Consider the following 17,796-nt stretch of genomic DNA (forward strand, 5'->3'; position numbering starts at 1 on the left):
GCCCTGCATGACACCCTGATACACCCCCCATGCCACCCTGCATGTCACTCCCTATGCCACCCCCAGGCATGTCCATATACCCTCCAGCCCACCATCCGTGCCACAGCCATGGCACCTTCCATGGCACCTCCAGGCACCCCCATCCACCCTCCAGGCCACCCCCCCTGCATGTCACACCCATGCCACCCCCGAGAACTCCTATTCACCCTCCATCCCAGCCTGCATGTCACCCCAAGGCACCCCTGGGACCCCTTATACACCCTCCATGCCATGTCGCCCCCCTGCACCCCCAGACACCTTGTGCCACCCCCCGGCCACACCTCATGCCACCCCAGCCTCCTCCCCACCGCCAGGGGGCGCTACGCCTTCCCGCACATCGTGTCCTCCCGCGCATGCGCTTCCCTCCCGACCTTCCCAAGATGGCGGCTCGGCGCGGCCGCGCCGCCCTGCGCGCTGACGTCAGCACCCTCCGGCGTACGCGGGGCGGGGGTGGGGGCGTGGCCAGGCGCGCTCTCCGCGGCCGGGCCGGGCCGGGCGGGCGCGTCGGTCTGGCGGCGGCGGCGGCGACGGTGGGGACGGGGACGGCTGAGGCGAACGGCGGAGCGCAGAGGCCGGGACTCGACGGCATCGCTACGAGCGGGCGGGCCCGCATGGGGGGGTTGCGTGGGGCCGCCGGTTGATTTCGGCGTTGCCACCGCCTCCCGGCGCGATGTCGAATCCCGGTACCCGCCGGAACGGCTCCAGCATCAAAATCCGCCTCACAGGTAACGGGGCGGCGGCGACGCTGTGTGTGTGTGTGTCCTCCCCTCCTCCTCTCCTGGGGCCCGGTCTCCCCTCCCCTCACGCCGCCAGGCCGGGGAGGGGGCGGCCGCCCCCTCCCCGGCCTGGCGGCGTGAGGGGAGGGGAGACCGGGCCCAAGGCGGGGGGGGGGGGGGGCAGCGGCGTGAGGAGAGGCCGTGGGACCGAGGCGGCGGCGACCGAGCTCCGATCGTTACTTAACTTTTATCCACCGTTTTTTGGTCCCGCTTCCACCTCCGTGGCCCGGCGGAGCCTCTCTTAATTCTTATTTATTTATATTTTTTTTTTTGTCCCTCCCCCCCCCCCCCCCCCCCCCCCCCCCGCGCCCCGGTGTGGGTTCCACCGGCTGCTTCAGCCCTCTTGGGCTGACACAAATTTGGAGGGGGGGGGCCTTTTTGAGGGGGAGTTGTCCCTGTCTCCCCCTCTCCTTGCAGGAGACCGGGGCACTTTGCTCCTTTCTGGGGTCTCTTCTGCTTCTTTCCCCATCGGGGAGTCCCTGTGATACTCCCCGCCACCCCCACCCCCTCCCCTGGCACCCAGCCCCTTCCTGGGGGCTCTTCTGTACCTTCCCCGTGGGGGGGTGTCATTGTGTCCCCCCCTTCCAGCAAGCCAGAGCACCTTGCTCCTTCCTGGGGACTCTTCTGCACCTTTCTCTTGGCGGGGGTGTCCCTGTGTAACACACACACCCCCGCTCTGCATCCAGCAAGCCAGACCACCCTGCCCCTTCTTGGGGTGTCCTCTACACCCTCCCCAGGATTTCCAGGGCCACCTTTCCCACAGACAGGCTTTCAGCAAAGCCTTTCGTAATTTGCTTTGCTTCGCTTTAATTAATAACCCCCCGCCCCAGCCTCCCGTTTGTCGAGGAGGAGAACTCGGTTGCTAATGAGAAAACGTGCATTTAGTTGCTTTTAGCTTTTTTTAAAAGTAGGGGTTTTTTTTTTTCCCTCCTTCCTCGCAACTTCCTCTCGCTTGGCAAATCGTGCATTCAACTTTTGAAGTTCCTTCCCCGAGCGAGAGGTGACACCAAAAGCGGTGTGTGTCGTGCCTCCTTACGAGGCCTCTGCGAGGGTGCACGTATGGATGAGCCAATTCATGTTGCACCCTCAAAGATCTGGATTAAATCTTCTGGAAGCTGTTCCGGTTGATGCCGAGACCGCTTCTTTAATGGGAAGAGACATAGTTTCTGCTCTGTGAGACTGTTGGATGAATTATTAATAAATAAGGTCCAATCTAGTCTTTCAAAGGCAACAGGTGGATGCTTGGAGATCTCTTGGGCTGAAGGAGCCTTGGTGCTCCTCCGAGTCACTGGCATTGATCTATATAGAGCTGTTTCCGTGGGTGCATAAAACATTGTCAAATAATAAGAAAACAGCTCTAGTTAAACTTCAGTTACAGGTTAACTTGCTTCTGGCACGTAACACAATCAGAAGCAGCTCTTAAAAAAAAAAATCCTGGTTTTCTTTTAATCCTTTTTTTTGATTCTGCACTGCTTGTGCTTTAGAAGAGCAAAGTTTGTGAGGATAATGTAAAGCTGAAAATCCTTTACTTGGACGTGAGAATGCTGAAAATATTTTTAGGTTGTATGGCTGATGTTTGATCTGAAATTAGTTTTGTGGTGATGTATGCTAAATGTCAACTCAGTCATTAATGTGGCTTATTTTTATGCAAGTCAGTCAATAAAAATATTGTGAGTTAAGTAACCTAACGCCGTGGTCATAGCCCTTCTTCTGAGCTGGAGGATATCATTTAAATAACAGAGAGAAGCTGTTGGTTTTAATTTTAAAGGATGAATGCTGCATCAAAATGCTTTTTTACTTTTAGCATGCACTAGTCTTCTCTCCTAGCTGAGAACATTTTCTGGAAGAGACTGAAGTTTGTTTATTGAGCAACTTCGTGGATTTTTTTTTTTTTTTTACTCTCCTTTTTCAACTATATTGAAAAAATCTGCTTGCTCAAACACATCTTCTGTTTTTACAAGCAGGAAACCTGGGTGGTGTGACAGAAATTGCTGTATTTAATCAAAAAATAAATTGCTTTGGGAGAGGTTTAGCTTTAGAATCATTAGGCGATGCTGTATTCTTGGCTTTGCTGGAGACTAGTGTGCTGACTTACCTGTTTCAAATAGCTGTAGCTAGCGTGGCTTTTGTCTTCTCATCTGTTTTGCTATTGGGAGATTTGAGCAGATTTAAATCAAGAGAGAGGACCTTTTCTGTTATGATTTACTACCTGCATTGTGTTTCTCGAGATTAGAAACCATTTATGTTTTGCACTACTGAAAATCGCTGTGTAAATACCAGTTAGTCTGAAGATGCCTGTGAGCGTTACTTTGTAAATGGGAAGTGAACAGTGGTAGAATCTTTCATGCTTTTTTTCCTCCTATATTGGAAAGGTGTTTGTATCAGCAGCATGTTGGGCTTATTTATGTGAATATATCTAAAAGCTCTGGATCCTCTGATGATTATCAGAAATCATCTTCCAGCTTACACAGAATGGTGTCAGTCCTATCCTGCTACAAATCATAATGAACTAAAATGGCAAATAATATTTAAAAAAAACCCCAACATCAGCAAGCAAGTTGGATGGCAGGTTAAAATGACTTTGTGTCCTATGGATCTCAAACATGCTAATCTCGTGTTGTATCTCAGTTTCTCCAAAAGCCTGTTCCTCTTATTTCCATTGGAGCTTTCACTACTGAGCCAGAGATATTCATGGCCTTGTCTCTTGCTGCTTGGAGCAGTTCTAGGCAACATGAGGTAAAACTTACTGTTAAGTCTGTGGTCTCTTTGTATCCATCCTGTCATCAGGGTAGTGCAACGGTGGTGGAATTACCAAAACAGGGATGGAAATAATAAAGTGATATTGTGAGCGCGTGTGCTCAAAAAGTCTGCTCGGGATCTGCTGGGTCAGGGAGGAGCATGACCCACAGGCCAAGGGACCTTCACGGAGCACGTGTCCCTTTTTTACTGATGTGCTTCTCTGAAACCTTTGTTTGCTGCTGCAGTCGCTGCTCCCTGGGGAAGTTCCAAAGGGTTCATCATCTCCAAGGCTTACACGTGTCTTGCTCATACTGTTATATCACCCAGAAGTACTCGTGAAAACTGCAGTCTCATTGTGCTGGGTATCGGAGATGTTCCTCTTCCAGGTAGCTTGCAGGCGAAGGCTGCAGATGGAATTGGAAAGACTGTGAAGAAGTGGACTAAACATGCAGCTTCTCTACCAAAAAAAGCTGCAAGTTGTGTTCTGGCTTCATCGGTACTGGCTTTTTCAGCAGTGCTTCAGCTGAGGTGTTAAAAGCTGGCTGGCTTCTGGTGCCATTGTGGAACTGCGAAAAGACTGGGAAGGAAAAGGCATTAGTTTAAGCTTTATGGATCACTTCATAGATGGAGCAGGAAGCGGGGAGGATTTCATGTATCAGGTCAGAGGGCTGTGTCGAGGGCTGATGGCAAAACCAGTTTCTTTAACAGAAAAGCAGGAGTTGGTATAACAGGAGAATACAAATAGTCGTCTCCAAGCACCTCACTTAGCAAGGTTCAGAGTGCTCAGGACTGTAAAAATGCATCCCTGCTTGGCAGACCTGGCCAGGGAAGGTGCTGGGCTGCTGCTGCTGGTGGTTGGTGCAGTTTTGGAGGGAGGGTATAAGGTGAGAACCCTCCCAGGTGCGAGGGAGAGGAAAGCGCAGTGTCGGCAGCATCAGGGAGGGGTGAAGATGATGATGGGGAAGGGGTGGTTTCTGTGAGGTGAGGAGTCAGAGGGGGTTTGTCGGTGGCAAGTTTGATTCCTGTAGGAAAGGTGATGGTACTCAGCAGTGGCAAAGAAAGGGAAAGAGGAGAGAGGTGGTGCAGATGAGTCTCCTGAATGCCAATGTCAGTTCACTGTAGTCAGTGCAGTTTAGGGAAGTCCCATTCACAAAACCTGACCGGTTAGTAGCTGGTAAATGGTGGCTTTGGGTCTTTTTGCAGATACGCATTTGTAATTTGAGGAATACGTAAAAGAATACAGCGATTTCAAGTAAAAAATAAAAAAAACATTGCCTTAAGAGCAGTGTTCTCATAGGATTGTTATAAAGGCACAGGTTAAAATGTGTCACAAATGTCAGTATGTTTTGCTTCCCTTTCATGACTAATGTATCGATCGATGCAGCAAAGTTAACTGACTGATCAATAGCAACACTAATATTGGTGACCTGGGCAGTTTTACGACCAGTGTTCAGAAACAATGAATATCTGTGTAGGGATCTCTCTATCAGACATCGTAAATACTTCATAGACTGTCTGTAGTTTTATGGTCGTACATTAGAAGGACTACGGGTTACGGGCTAAGAGCAGTGATGCAAGAAGGCAGACGGCTGGCCGCTCAGCCCAGCCTGCCTTGGCATTTGCAATTTAATATTGAGCCGGTTTTGTGCAATGGGGAACACAGTGGGAAGCGGCAGTTTAGTAGCTCCAAATTTATTTTGCATGGTAATCTGGGAGTATGTTGAAATCTACGTCTCGTTATTTTCTTCTCGTAAGGATTTTTCTCCACTTCACGTCTTCTGGGAGCGGGTTGCCTGGTTGTGGTTGGAGCGCTGGGCTGGAACTCGACGCTGAGCTTCGCCGCAGATTTCCTGTGCGATGCTGAGCGAGGCGCTTAATCTCTCTCTGTCTCTCTTCCCCATTTGTGTTATGAAGAAGTAGCATTTTCATGAAGGTAAATTTGTGGCTGTTCAGAGCCCCTTCGATAGGGATGGCAAAGAGGCTTGGGGCATATAACTATGGGGACTTCAACAAAAAAAATAAAATCTTGCTTTCATGGGGGGAAGTGGAGAGTGCAGCCTTTGCAGCCAGCCAGCTGGCATCTTTGGGCTGCCGGAGTGGGAATCCAAAGAGCAGCCTTTTCCTCTGGGCAGGCTATGGGTAGCGAGGCTCCTTTTTTGTTTCTCCCAGTAAGTCGAAGCTGTGCCAGCACCATTGTCCTGGTGGAAGTAAATTAAATCTCCAAAAGGAGTTTGTCTGAATATCCCCCTCAGGCAGGGAAAGTAGAAACAATAACTACTTTATTCCTAACTTGAAACTTTCTTTTCTCAAATTGAATGTCTTCATATAAAGAAATGCAATTTGGGATGTGGTTGTGCAGTTACTTAATGATTTCTTCTTTTTTATTCCATACTGTCCACCAGTCTAAGAAGAGTTTTCTCATCCGTTTCCTTAAACGGCTTTATCACATTTCTAAAATTTTGTAGCATCATACTTTCTGTGTGTGTTCCAAAATTAAGCATCAATTCAAGGGTCAAATAAGCAGTGTTTCCAATTTCTCAGTGAGGAAGTTGATTTTACACCACAGTGTTATGTGTGCCGAGTAGCTGACCCCTCACTGACAGCAACTCAGAGACTGCTAAAACTGCCACTGTAAATAAAGATAAACGAGACCCCTCGGTTGTTTCTGTAGCTGGCTGGAGATGTGCTTGGTGGGTCACAGAGTGAAGTACTGTATGGAAATACCATCCCCGTGTGTGTGTTTGGAGGTTTACCTGGATTGCTGCCCAACTTGAAGCAAGTCCAGTTGACACGCTTAAAGTTGGATTAATCTGGTTAGATTACTTGCTGCTATTTATGGTACTAGAGTTAACTACTCACTCGGCTGCCTTGTTGGCTTGGGCCTTGTTGGTTGAGGTAGAGTGATAGGGCAGAGTGGTTTGGAAAAGATGCGGGTAAATCTGTTGGTGCAGTATACTTGTGAAGTTTAGGTATGTACACAGCAGAGCAACTCATTTAAGACTTGAATGAAGAGAATATTAAAAAAAAAAAAAGCTAGGAGAGGCAGTTCCATCTGCCACGTTTTTCCCTGAATTAGGAATTGAATCTTTTTTGTTACATTTTCCCATTATGATTCCTCTGGAAATGGTCAAAATACTACTGTGAAAAGGACCAAATTCTGGAATATCATTGAAAGCTTTTGCCTGTATTAGTGCTTTTATATTTTTCATGAAAACTGATGCTGATTTATTTTCCCAGAGTGAAACAAGCTGTTAGTGAAAATGGTTGGTTCTTTCCTATACCATCAGTTGAGGGAAAAAAAGGAGTTGGTGACATCTTGAGTCTCGAGATACCTGTTGACAACCACCACATCGTTTCTCCTGTTGTGGATTTGTTTAGGTTTTAGGGTATCTGTGTCGAGGTGTCACTTATAGTCCTTGATGCTCTTGCCAACACCAGGATGCTGCCTCATTTGAGTGAGGACAACACTACAGTTGATAAGACTTCCAAATTTTTTTACCTTGATATCATCTCACCTTCTTTAGCATGTATACTGGAAAGCCTGCAGTTAAGCATGCAGGTAGTTGACATTGAGCACTTGTGTTATGGCTGGTGGTGAGGAAGCTGCACTGCTCTCAGATTGTGATGTTTCAGGTGCTTACAAATGAGTTCCTGCAGATACTGCTGCGGCACTCATGATGTTATCTCCTTGCTAGTCTGCTGACCTCCATTGCCAAAAATTTGTCACCCACCGTGAGAAGACTGGCGGAAGAAAACCTGTGCTCGTCCTTAGCTGCTTCAGTGCAAATTCAGCTTTCCCATGTAAGTCTAGCTCAAGAATTTAAGATGCTGGACTTCAAAAAGCTGAGGTATATGCATGTGTTATCTTCTGTTGGGACTTGATTTGGGGAGGGAAAAAAAAAAAAACAGAACAGAGAGTAGTGATTTCTTAAACCACGCAGCAAGCTTTGCTAGAGCTTGTTTATTAGTGTATATCAATTTACGAAAGATTTATTTAAGTATTAATGTAATACAAGAAGAAACCTGCACATATGTTTGCTAAAGGAAAGTCAGTAGGTCCATAACAGGTTAAGATGCTACATGTTTTTAAACTTTGTTTCACATCTCTTTGAAGGGGAATTCAGTAATTTCTGAGAGGGGATCCCTGGGGATATTTTTCTCTGTTTTCCATCTCTTTCTTTGTGAAAGTCTTGAAATGCAATGGGAAGACATAGCAAAAATGTTAAAAGTTTTTCTTTCAAATATTCTCTCATGAACTGGCAACTACATTGGGTGTATTTGAGGGTATAGGAGTTGGATGATAAATTTGACTATACTCTAGTTGAATTGGCAGAATAAGCATGCATGCTGTTTTAGAAAGAATCTCTCCACAGGGCTGTAATGGCTTGATGCCTTCCTCTTCAGTAAGTCATTTTTGTCAAGTTAAAGGCCAAAATTCAAACTGGCTTGTTGTCAAGGACACTAAGCACAGCAGGCAAAAATCCCCAAGGCTACCCAATTCACAGCATAGATAGATAAAGCTGGCAGAGCATGGTTTACTCTTCCTTCCCTCCCCCATGAAAAAATCCTCTTGCTTGGGTTTTTTTGAGGATATGGACACTATTATGCATACTAATACAATTTAACAGAAAGTATTTAAATGGAAGGTTTGTTCATCTGTTTGTGGGTAAAACAATCCATTATTGTTTGGGAGTAATGCAAAAATAATGCACAATCCCCCCAATGACTGCGTGGTGCTGCAGGCTGCTCTGCCGTTCCAGCTGTGCTCACCTCCGCCACAGCTGGAGGGAATTGTCATTGGCCGAGCACCGGCTCCAGCATCGCGTCCCGGTGAGCACCAGCCCTTTACGTTGGCTGTTGTGTGATGAAGCAGTTCAAATGGGCTAAGCTCATAATCCTGAATTGTGCTGTTATGACCATAAGAAATGATGGAAAATCCTGTGGAATTAAGTGTTTGTAATAGCTTTCTATTTTACACTTTGGTTCCTGATTCTCTCGTAAGAATATACAGCAGCCCATTGAGGAATAAAGGGCAATGTTAAACCACACTATTAACTTCAAGTATTATTGACCACTAGAATACTCCAGGAATATTACGTGTCCCTGAATGTCCTCACTAATGTGCAGGGTTAGCCATGGTTGGGTTTTTTCGAATGGTAGGTGTTTCTTTCCCCACTGATTATAAAGGAACCCTGCTGAAGAAAATAAAATTTGTTTCTCCTTCCCTTATAGGTAACCTTGTATTATCTTTCTCTTGCAGAAGTTTTTGCTTTTACAAGTAACCAGTAGTAGGCAAAGAAGTATTTTCAATAGGATGCAATCTTTTTTCCTCAGGTTGATGAGGTCTTTCTAGATACATTTTATTATTTGGAGTAAAATGGTGGGTTTTGTATGAGTGAATTAGAGGAATAACATTTTCTTTGACCTTTTAATATGTTTGCATTTTTGTCTTCCATAGAAACCTATTTCCTCTAATGGTTGGACTAAAATAAAATGCATATATTCTTATGAATTTAAAGTTTCCATTTCTTGTTTACTTCACAAAATGGCAAATTAAATTTGCATGTGTTAAAATATAGTCTTCTAATCCATCTCCCTAGTTTTCAGGGCACTATATTAAAAGCTCTCCTTTGTATTTTTCTCCTTAAAATAAAGGTTAAAAACCCATTGAAGATAGTTGACTCTTTATTTATTTTGAATTCAAGGCAACTACTAACATCAGTCTGAACTCTCTTTTTTTTCATGGTCCTGACTTTTCTTCCTCACACCCTGAATGTGACCTGTATTGCATCCCCAAAGCAAACCGGATATTACAGCATGAAATTCAGGTCCCTGTGGTCAGTTTTTTTTACATCTTCTAGTACATAGGGTGTATGACCCGAAAAGTTTATTGAAAAGGAAGCATCTCTTGAAATGCATGTTCTCTGTTTTCCTGAGGAGTAAAAGAGAAAAATAAAACAGCCCAGACTGCAAATGAAAATTAACTGCATGTATGGGTTGTGCTGTTGCATTAGCATCATTTTTTGACCACACAAGTGCAGAATTTAGAAAAGCAAGGAATTCCAATTTGATTCAGACTTGCAGTGATTGATATACTTCCGGGGAAGCCTTGTTCTTTATCCTTGCAGCTGATGTGTTTTGGGTTTTTTCACGTGTGTAGACATTTTTATATGCATGTGGGAACTTCAGTTTAAACGCAGAATTAAAATGCAGAGGTGTCATGTTCTACAAGCATGAGTCTAAGGCTTCTTTAGGCGTTAATGGGAAGAGAATCCGTTAGACTTGGTAAACTTTGGGTTCAGAATTGAGTAGGTGAATGTAAGCTAAAGGTCTTATGTCAGCCTTTGAAAAAAATTGGGTGAATTTTCTGGGCTCTTGAAATGATATTTACTTCAGCATTATATATAGTAGAAATTCTAAGCAGTATCTCTTGTATGTCTTTCTTAAAAACACTTGCAGATAGGTAACCATCGTGCTTCGTGCGATGGGCATGTTCATATTTCATGTGTCTGTGAATACCCTACTAAACAACAGATCAGAGAGAACAGAAATGGCTTGGTGGAAAAAAAAAATAAAATGCCTGAAGTGTTGGGGCTTTTGGAATTTGCAGAGAACTTCTGTGTATCCAGTTTTTCATCTCCTAGCTATTTCTTACATGAAGTGTTTTTATGCTGCGATCTGCTGATGCATTTAACCCACTCCTGGAATTGTTTTTAACCAGAGTGAAAATACTTCTGTTGAGGGCCCTGTTTCACAGATGAGTGCTGAAATAAGGTGAGATAAGGTTAAAAGGCATAAGTGAAGTTAGGGAGCTAGTAGGTGCCAGCGAGTGGCACACGGCGTGGTCCATCAGCCCGTGAATGTACTGGAGTCAGAGAAGGGGTCTGAATTGTTTGACTTGGAAGTGGTGTGATGTAACGAAGTGGTGTGATGTAACCAAGTGGTGTGATATAACCACACTTGGGTTTAAATCTCTGCCCCTGCCCCTCTTCCCAGAGATCCTATAATTCATTAAATAATCCAACATCAAGTTTGTGACTGTAAAAGCACAGGCTATAGGAACAAATGTCTGGCTCTAAGACTGACTTCTGCATGTTGTGCAATAATTAACTAAAATATAGTATGCTACATGTACAGCTAATATGCCACCATAGGAGCACCTACATCTTTTAATTCCTTCTTTCCAAGATTTTTAGGGAATTGAATGTGACTTTTTTTGAAATGTATTAATTAGATATGTCTGTTACAGCACAGTAAATGAGCACAGGTATGAGAGTCAGTCGGCCAGACTGACACCAGCATGCAACACCTAGATCTGCTTAGGGTAATATAATCAGTTCCAATAACTGCATTGTCACCAGCTCTTATTAGTAGTGCTTTTACGTGGTCTACAAAGAGACTTAGGCAAACAAAAGAAACATGTAAATGGGTGCTTTTCTGTGTTGTGCTCTTTAGTTTAAAATTAAATACCTTCTCAGAGTTAAAGGTCTATCTGGTAACAGGGTAAATAATACTTTAGTATAATCCAACAGTTTGGCTTAGACTTGCACTCAGTGATTTTTTTTTTTTTTTTTTTTTTGTTCAATCACAGAAGTAATTTGACTTCTCTACAAATAATGTTTTTATAAACTTCAATAGAAATTAGCAAACCAGCCATCAAATGGGATTTATAAAAAGTTGCATGGGAAAATGTGTTGTAAGTAGTCTGCAATTCAAGGCATTTCCTTCGCAGGATGCTTATCAAGCCTCCATGTGCTACTTCCAAATTGAACTAGAGCATAGATGAGAAGTATTTTTGATAAAGGGGGGGGTGGGGGGAGTAGGGAGAAAATAAAACCCAGTTGGAAAGTAGTACCATGTTTTTTTATCATTGCCTTAGGATGTAGATCCTACAAGTGTTCAGAGAGAAACACCAGAAGGAAACAGATTAATCTGTGATGTTTGAGATGATGCTGGTAGTGTAAACGTGATTGAAATAGTCATTGTAGGAGTGGTGAGTAAATATACTAGAAAGCTTTGGATAAACTGACTTCTCTTTGATAGTCTGTGTACCAAGTAAAGACAAAATGTCCTGCTTGTTTCTGTGACGTTTCTTCACCAGGGAGGCTGTATCAGGCGGAGCAGCAGCCAGTTTAAGGATGGTCGTGCTTCCAGATGCTCGTTTATGATAGCAGCAACCAGAGACTCGTGCAGGAGATCCCAGTCGTGGCTGCCAGCCTCTTCTGGGGTGGTGGAGTTAAGAACTTGCAAGTCCAAGGGGAAGAGGATCCAGCAAGTATTTTTGCAGGGATTTCTTCTGGATTGGAAAGCTGATATTAATCAGTTTTCTAGGCTTTTGGTAGTTTTACAAATCAGCCGTGAAACCTGGCATACAGAAGCTGTCTACAGATTTCAGGAGATGGTGCTGCCTTAGTTGCCCATCAGGGTGATGGATAAACTTATGTGACAAACTTAATCTTCTTTCCAGACTAAAAAATTACCAGACTGAATAAGGGATCGCACCTGTCATTCTCTAACTAATTTTTGGCTCTTCATCTGATTTCAGTCAAATTTGATGAGGGCAGGGATGTTAAGGATAGCGGGTCTCCAAGACTCATGGAGTAGCTTGGTAGAACAAATCCCTGCTCCCGTGGCCCGCCAGAGCTGCTGGAGGGGGCGAGGAGAGATGCCCGGTCCCGATCCCAGCCCTGTGGTCAGATGTGGAAGGAGCAACCTGGGAGAGTGGGAGAGGAGCTCTGAGGTAGGAGGGGGAGGGACATACATGTATTAAGTCCACCACGCACCTATAGGTAAATCAGGCTTTGTGAATGAAACTCCTAATTCCACAACCAGATTGAGTGTGTTTTGGTTTTCTTTTTTTTTCCTCCAGAATCTAACAACATTCTCTGAGGGAAACATCCAGATGACTTTATCAAGCACCTGTAATAACACTCCCTATACATTTGTTTTGACTTAAGGGGTTTGTTTTGCTTTTTAACCCAGATGAAATTGTGTGTTAATTCCTTACACAGAGATTCATCTGTCCTGCGAGCATGTCGCTTACAGCATCAGCCAATGCGTCAACCTCCTACTGGCATTTTTTAATTAAAAGAACAGCACTATCACTTCAAATTAGTGCCACATAGCTTATTTTAGTAAGGAGTGAAATGGTGTTTAAAGGCTTTTCTCTCATGAAAATTGTTTATTAAATTTTGCTCTCTTTTGGTTTTATCCAGTAGTTTGTCATTCAGTGCTTGGACAATAACTGATTCCTAGGTGTGTGAGTCCTGTTAGTGATATGAATGCAAATAAAAGGCTTGCTTTTAATATCTCAACAATTTGATAAATAGGAATCACCTTCTTAAAAAAACCCATACCAAACAAACATTGTATTACTTTATGGTTTCCACAAAGCAAGCATTAGCCTGTTTTCAAGTGCATTCCCTGTGTTGAGAAGGTAGTGAATAAATAGATATTTCTGGGAGCTTCTGTGTCATGAACTGTGAAGAGATGTTTTTTGTAATCCTGTTCAGTGAAATTGTTAAGCCTCCCTTATACTAAATTACTGTGAGAGCAAGTAATATATCCAGTGAGAGCTAGCCCTAGTGAGAATTTTCCTCATACAGCGTTTCATTTTATCTGGAATATTAGCACTGTTAACCATCCATGCGAAATGTAATGTATTGAATCTATTTAATCAATTTAAAATGGAAAGCAAACATCTTAGGCTTTGACTGAACCAGCTGTCCTCATGTATTGGTTTTTTAGATATTATATTTTGGACTTTGGATGTGTTAATATAAGAGTTTGATAAGGAACTTTTTGTCTAGAAGAATTTTCTTCATATATTTTGTTGCAGGATCCTGCAGCCAAGTATAAAATCCTGTGTCTGAATATGAAACATACACATTAAGGTTGTATAGGAAGAGGCATGGTATCTTTTCACTCAAACTCCAGTTTCTTTATATAATAGCTTTGATCAAGGTATCTCGGAGCAGTAGTGGGATTATAATTTATTGATGTAATGGACACTGACATTTTGTACAGGGGAAATACAAACAGTTGCTGTTGCAGGCGAAGTGATGAATGCATAATGTTGGAAAAATTGTAACCAAACATCCTGGTCAGAATAATGCACTAAAACATTTTCATCAAGATCCCAGTCTTTGTGACTGGGGATTCACTTGGCATTAGAAAGGGGGTTTCCTTTACTGAGTAACTTGCAAGTTGTTCTTAAAAGAAATTGCCTGGTGTGGGGGGAGGTCCACATATGTTGCTGTTAAGCCACTGTTGAGAAACTGAATTTGCAATGAAAGTGTTAATTTTTTTAATAAAAATAAGAAATCTTTGCTAGAATGCTACATGCATGCTGCATGTTATCCATTTTCATTCTAAACTCTATTTTTATTTTGCTCTCTGAAGCCAGTCTGTAACTAAAACATTCCTAGTGTCTTTTGGCTGGAGATTTAGTCAAGGACATTTTTCATCCTGCTTTCAAGAAGATGGTTCCAGCCTTTCTTGAAGCTGCTCCAAAGGAAATTTCCTTCCGTTGTGGGTACGGTGGCAATGAGGGAAGACACTGCTTATGGTCCAAAGGCTTAGTGACGTCCTCTTGTTGTTGTCACGTCCTACCATGCTTAATCTGAAAACAAATTTAAATATTTAACATAGCTAGATGGTACAAGATAAGTGTTGGAGTCACTCTGTATCCATGATGTTAGTTCTGCTTGAGCTCACTCAACTCATGAGTTGATTGTTAGCAGAATAATGTGGATGAATGTTTTATGGGCACACAGGAAAGGGACTGTGTCAATGTCCATAGGCGACAGACCTCCCTCCCCACCTTCCGACTAAATCGAAGGGTATTTGCTGTCACGGATTGGTTTTTCTTGCTCAACCATAGATTGGCTCTGACCACTCTTGTTTGTTTTGTTGTTCATCTCTGGTGACTGTCAGTAGCACTGGGCTGAATAAACAGAGACTATTGATCAAATTTGAAGTCATTAACTTGGCAGTTTAAATAGATGCTGTCCTATATAATTAGAACAAGGGAGTAACACATAGGCTGATACAGCTTTATTCTGAATAAAAGCCTTCTTTTCATGAAATCTTGTTTGGTGCTATTCAGCTCTCAGTTTTGTGCCTCCTGTAGGTCATGCAAGAATTCGACATTTTGTTAAAAATACCTAAAGTCAAGAGGATGGCTTCGCTTGTGTAAGAGAGCAAGGACACTGATACAACACGGATCTGCTGAACTTTGATACTAATTGGAAATCGTGTTTGGAAGGAGGGGGTGCTAACGTGAGGTTATTGGTTAACCACATCCAGCTAGAGTATGTCTTGGGGAGGAACACTGCTTAGTATTGCCTTCATCTCCAAGCGTGCAGCTTTACTTCTAGCTCTGAAGAAGTCACGGTTTTTGATTGTCCATCTCGCTGCTGCTCAGCTGAGAAACACATGCCTGTTAGATCTGGATGTTTATACTCAAACACAATGGGTGATTAATTATTTCTGAAGGAAGATGTTTCCTTTTAATGGCTACTGTCGAGCGATGTGCCTGTCAGCCTTCTAAATCATTTTAACGTTTTAGATGGAGCATGGCCGTAAGACACACGGAGTATTTTGCTGTATGTGTTGGACTCCTTGAAGAACCATTACGGACGACTGGCAGTGTCGTGTGAACGCACCGGCAAGGAGCAGCGATAATCTCATTAATATATGTGCAGCGTGCGCCTGCAGACAGCCCGGTGCTCCTGAGTCACACTGCTGTGAGTCTCTAGAGAGCGTGCAAATTCAGCAGTAGGATGCACGCGTATTGACCCACATTTCCTCGGGCAGAGCAGCGGTCACGTGCATCTCATTGCTTGGAGGATCAGATGAGAACTGATCTAACTTGGTTCATCCAGCATTTGCATGACCCGAGCCAGAGTGCTTTTAGGGATTTACCACTTGTGTGACTAATACGTGATTAGGTAGATTGTAGAGTGTGTGTATGTGCTTCTTGTAGACAAGACTTACCGTATAACAATGGCAGCATCAAAAAAGTCTCATATGCATCATTGTAGCTTTCAGATAGGATGGGTTATTAAATCAGGGTTTTTTTCTCTACATAAAAACTTCCATGCTAATTCCTAAGAAGGTTTGTTACATAGGGATGTTCTCCCTGCAACAGATGGATAAACGTCCTGTAGAAGAAAGTAGTGATTCTGTACTGGGGTTAATAGTAAAAAAGCAGGTGAATGAATAATAAAAATTTGGCTTCCAAAAGCTATGAATATCTTTATAATTGCAGTCTATTTTTGGAACAAGCCCTGCTTCTGTCCTGTACTCCCTTCCCCTCTGCCACAGCTTCCTTGTTCCTGCACATACATACACCCCCCTCCTTCCCCCTTAACTGGTGCCACCACTGTCACCTCCCGCTCCCCACACACCCCCTGCGAGTTCAGCGATGCTGGCGCGGGGCCCAGGCTAATAAGCCAAGGCAGCTTATTGACTGGCAGGTATCCAACATCGCTGCTCACCTTTTAGCATCGGTGCCCTTCACAGATACAGTCATGTGTTTGGTGCTTCCTGGGTTTTTTCATTTGTAAACAAGGAGGGTTTAAGCGGAGCTCTCTGAACAAAGGAAAAAATACGGCATAAAGAAAGTGGAGAGCAATTTGTAACCTCTCCAGCAGATGTTGAAAGGGATTATAACAGGCTGAATAATCACAAAACAAACTACCGAAGATTTTAGAGTTGAAAATTTCCAGGAATTAATATTCTAAAACAGCTGATGCACTTTATTCAAAATTAGAAGTGATGCCAAGAGTTTAATTTGGGCAAACAGAATTTTTCTTCCCTCTTCCTGAATTTAAACTTTGCACCTTTATTTTAGCTTTTGTATTGGAAATTATAGTAAAGTAATTTTTCCCTTTTTGTAGCTAAGCACTTAATCAATCTGAATTATTTTTTTTAAATTTTACCTGGACAATCAAGGTGTCATTTTTCCAGGTTTTTTCGCATGTGCCTCTTGAGTTGTTTTGAACCTGATGGATATAATTTGAATATGAAATGGTAATGAAGACAAAAATAGATGTGTGGCTGTGTTTTGCCCAATGTCAGTACACAGAGTTGCTGTAACAGGCTCGTGGTTACTGTCCCCGCAGAGCACCCGTCTGATGGTGGCTGCTGTAAGGGCGATCCTCCTCCGTGCCGATCGTGGGGTGGCTGTGCCTGTACCAACGACCAAGCTCTGCTCAGCCTGGCTGAACAGACTTGGAAAAAATACTGGATAGTGTGTTATTTGAAACCCTGCTCCGTTCTCAACATACGGTGTCAGTTGTGTGTGACGAATAAAACTGCTCAACTCCTTTTTTAGTACAGATTTGGTACAGCAAGGTATCCAGGTGGTGTTCTGAACAATTCTGTGGTGGTTTTTTGCAGTAATACCTTTACTTGACTATTTTAAAACAAATGCAGTCTTCCCGTTTTTATAATCTATACTGTCTGTTCTGTAGCAGCTGAAACCCTGCAAAAGAATGGAGGTTAAAACTGTTCACTAAACATTACATGTGCAAGATCTGGGGTAATCATCAAGAAAATGAGTCAGTAGAATGTTTTAATTCCATCTAGCTTGGGCAAATCCTACACTTTTTCCCACAAGACACTTAAAAGCATTTATACCTCAGTAACTAAGATCCAAGTTAGGATCAAAACTTCATTTATTATGGGCTATTAGGCTATGCCACTTCTTTCCAGCACCAGCTTGATCTTGATGATCTGTATGTTTGTTATCCTCAGGTTGATAACGACAGCCCAGGGAGCTACAGGAAGAAAAAAGTACTTCTGAATAAATTCCAGCTGGTTCAATTTTTGGCTGTCCATTTGCTAAGTAGCCTAGAACAAAATGAACTCATTGCTCTAGGCTTTTTGTACACTGTTAACTCTTCACTGAATATTGACTTTCACCACCCTGATTTTTAAATCTGAGCTCGCTCTCTCGGTCTGTTCAGCAAGTACTATTCCATCTCATCTGTTTGTTATCATACTTACCTCAAAACGAACAACAGATTTGTGAATAAGGAAGGCAAAAGCTGTAAGAGCATGAAAAAGTTTCTTTGGCAGTGAGGCCCATGGCTTTGAAAAGCTTTATATGACAAGACTTGAAGCTTTTTATGCTTCTATCCAAACATGCCAAAAAGCACTCAGCATACCTCAGTTAAAATACAAGCATGGAAAACAACTACATGCACTAGAAATTAGGGGAAGTTTGTATGTCATT

General features: G+C 43.1%; 1 protein-coding gene across 4 annotated transcripts in view; it reads left to right on the forward strand.

Annotated features, from left to right (window-relative positions):
- The first annotated feature begins 518 nt into the window (after positions 1–518).
- The window catches only part of SMURF1 (SMAD specific E3 ubiquitin protein ligase 1), a 47,258-nt gene continuing 29,980 nt past the window's right edge, over positions 519–17,796 (forward strand). For all 4 annotated transcript variants that reach the window (XM_074885604.1, XM_074885606.1, XM_074885607.1 and 1 more), the window contains exon 1: positions 519–764. In XM_074885604.1, coding sequence (XP_074741705.1) covers positions 710–764 — 55 coding nt within the window. In that variant the 5' untranslated portion in view covers positions 519–709. The remainder of the gene's footprint in view (positions 765–17,796) is intronic.

This window comes from Strix uralensis, chromosome 16 (genome assembly GCF_047716275.1).
Source record: "Strix uralensis isolate ZFMK-TIS-50842 chromosome 16, bStrUra1, whole genome shotgun sequence".
NCBI lineage: Eukaryota > Metazoa > Chordata > Aves > Strigiformes > Strigidae > Strix > Strix uralensis.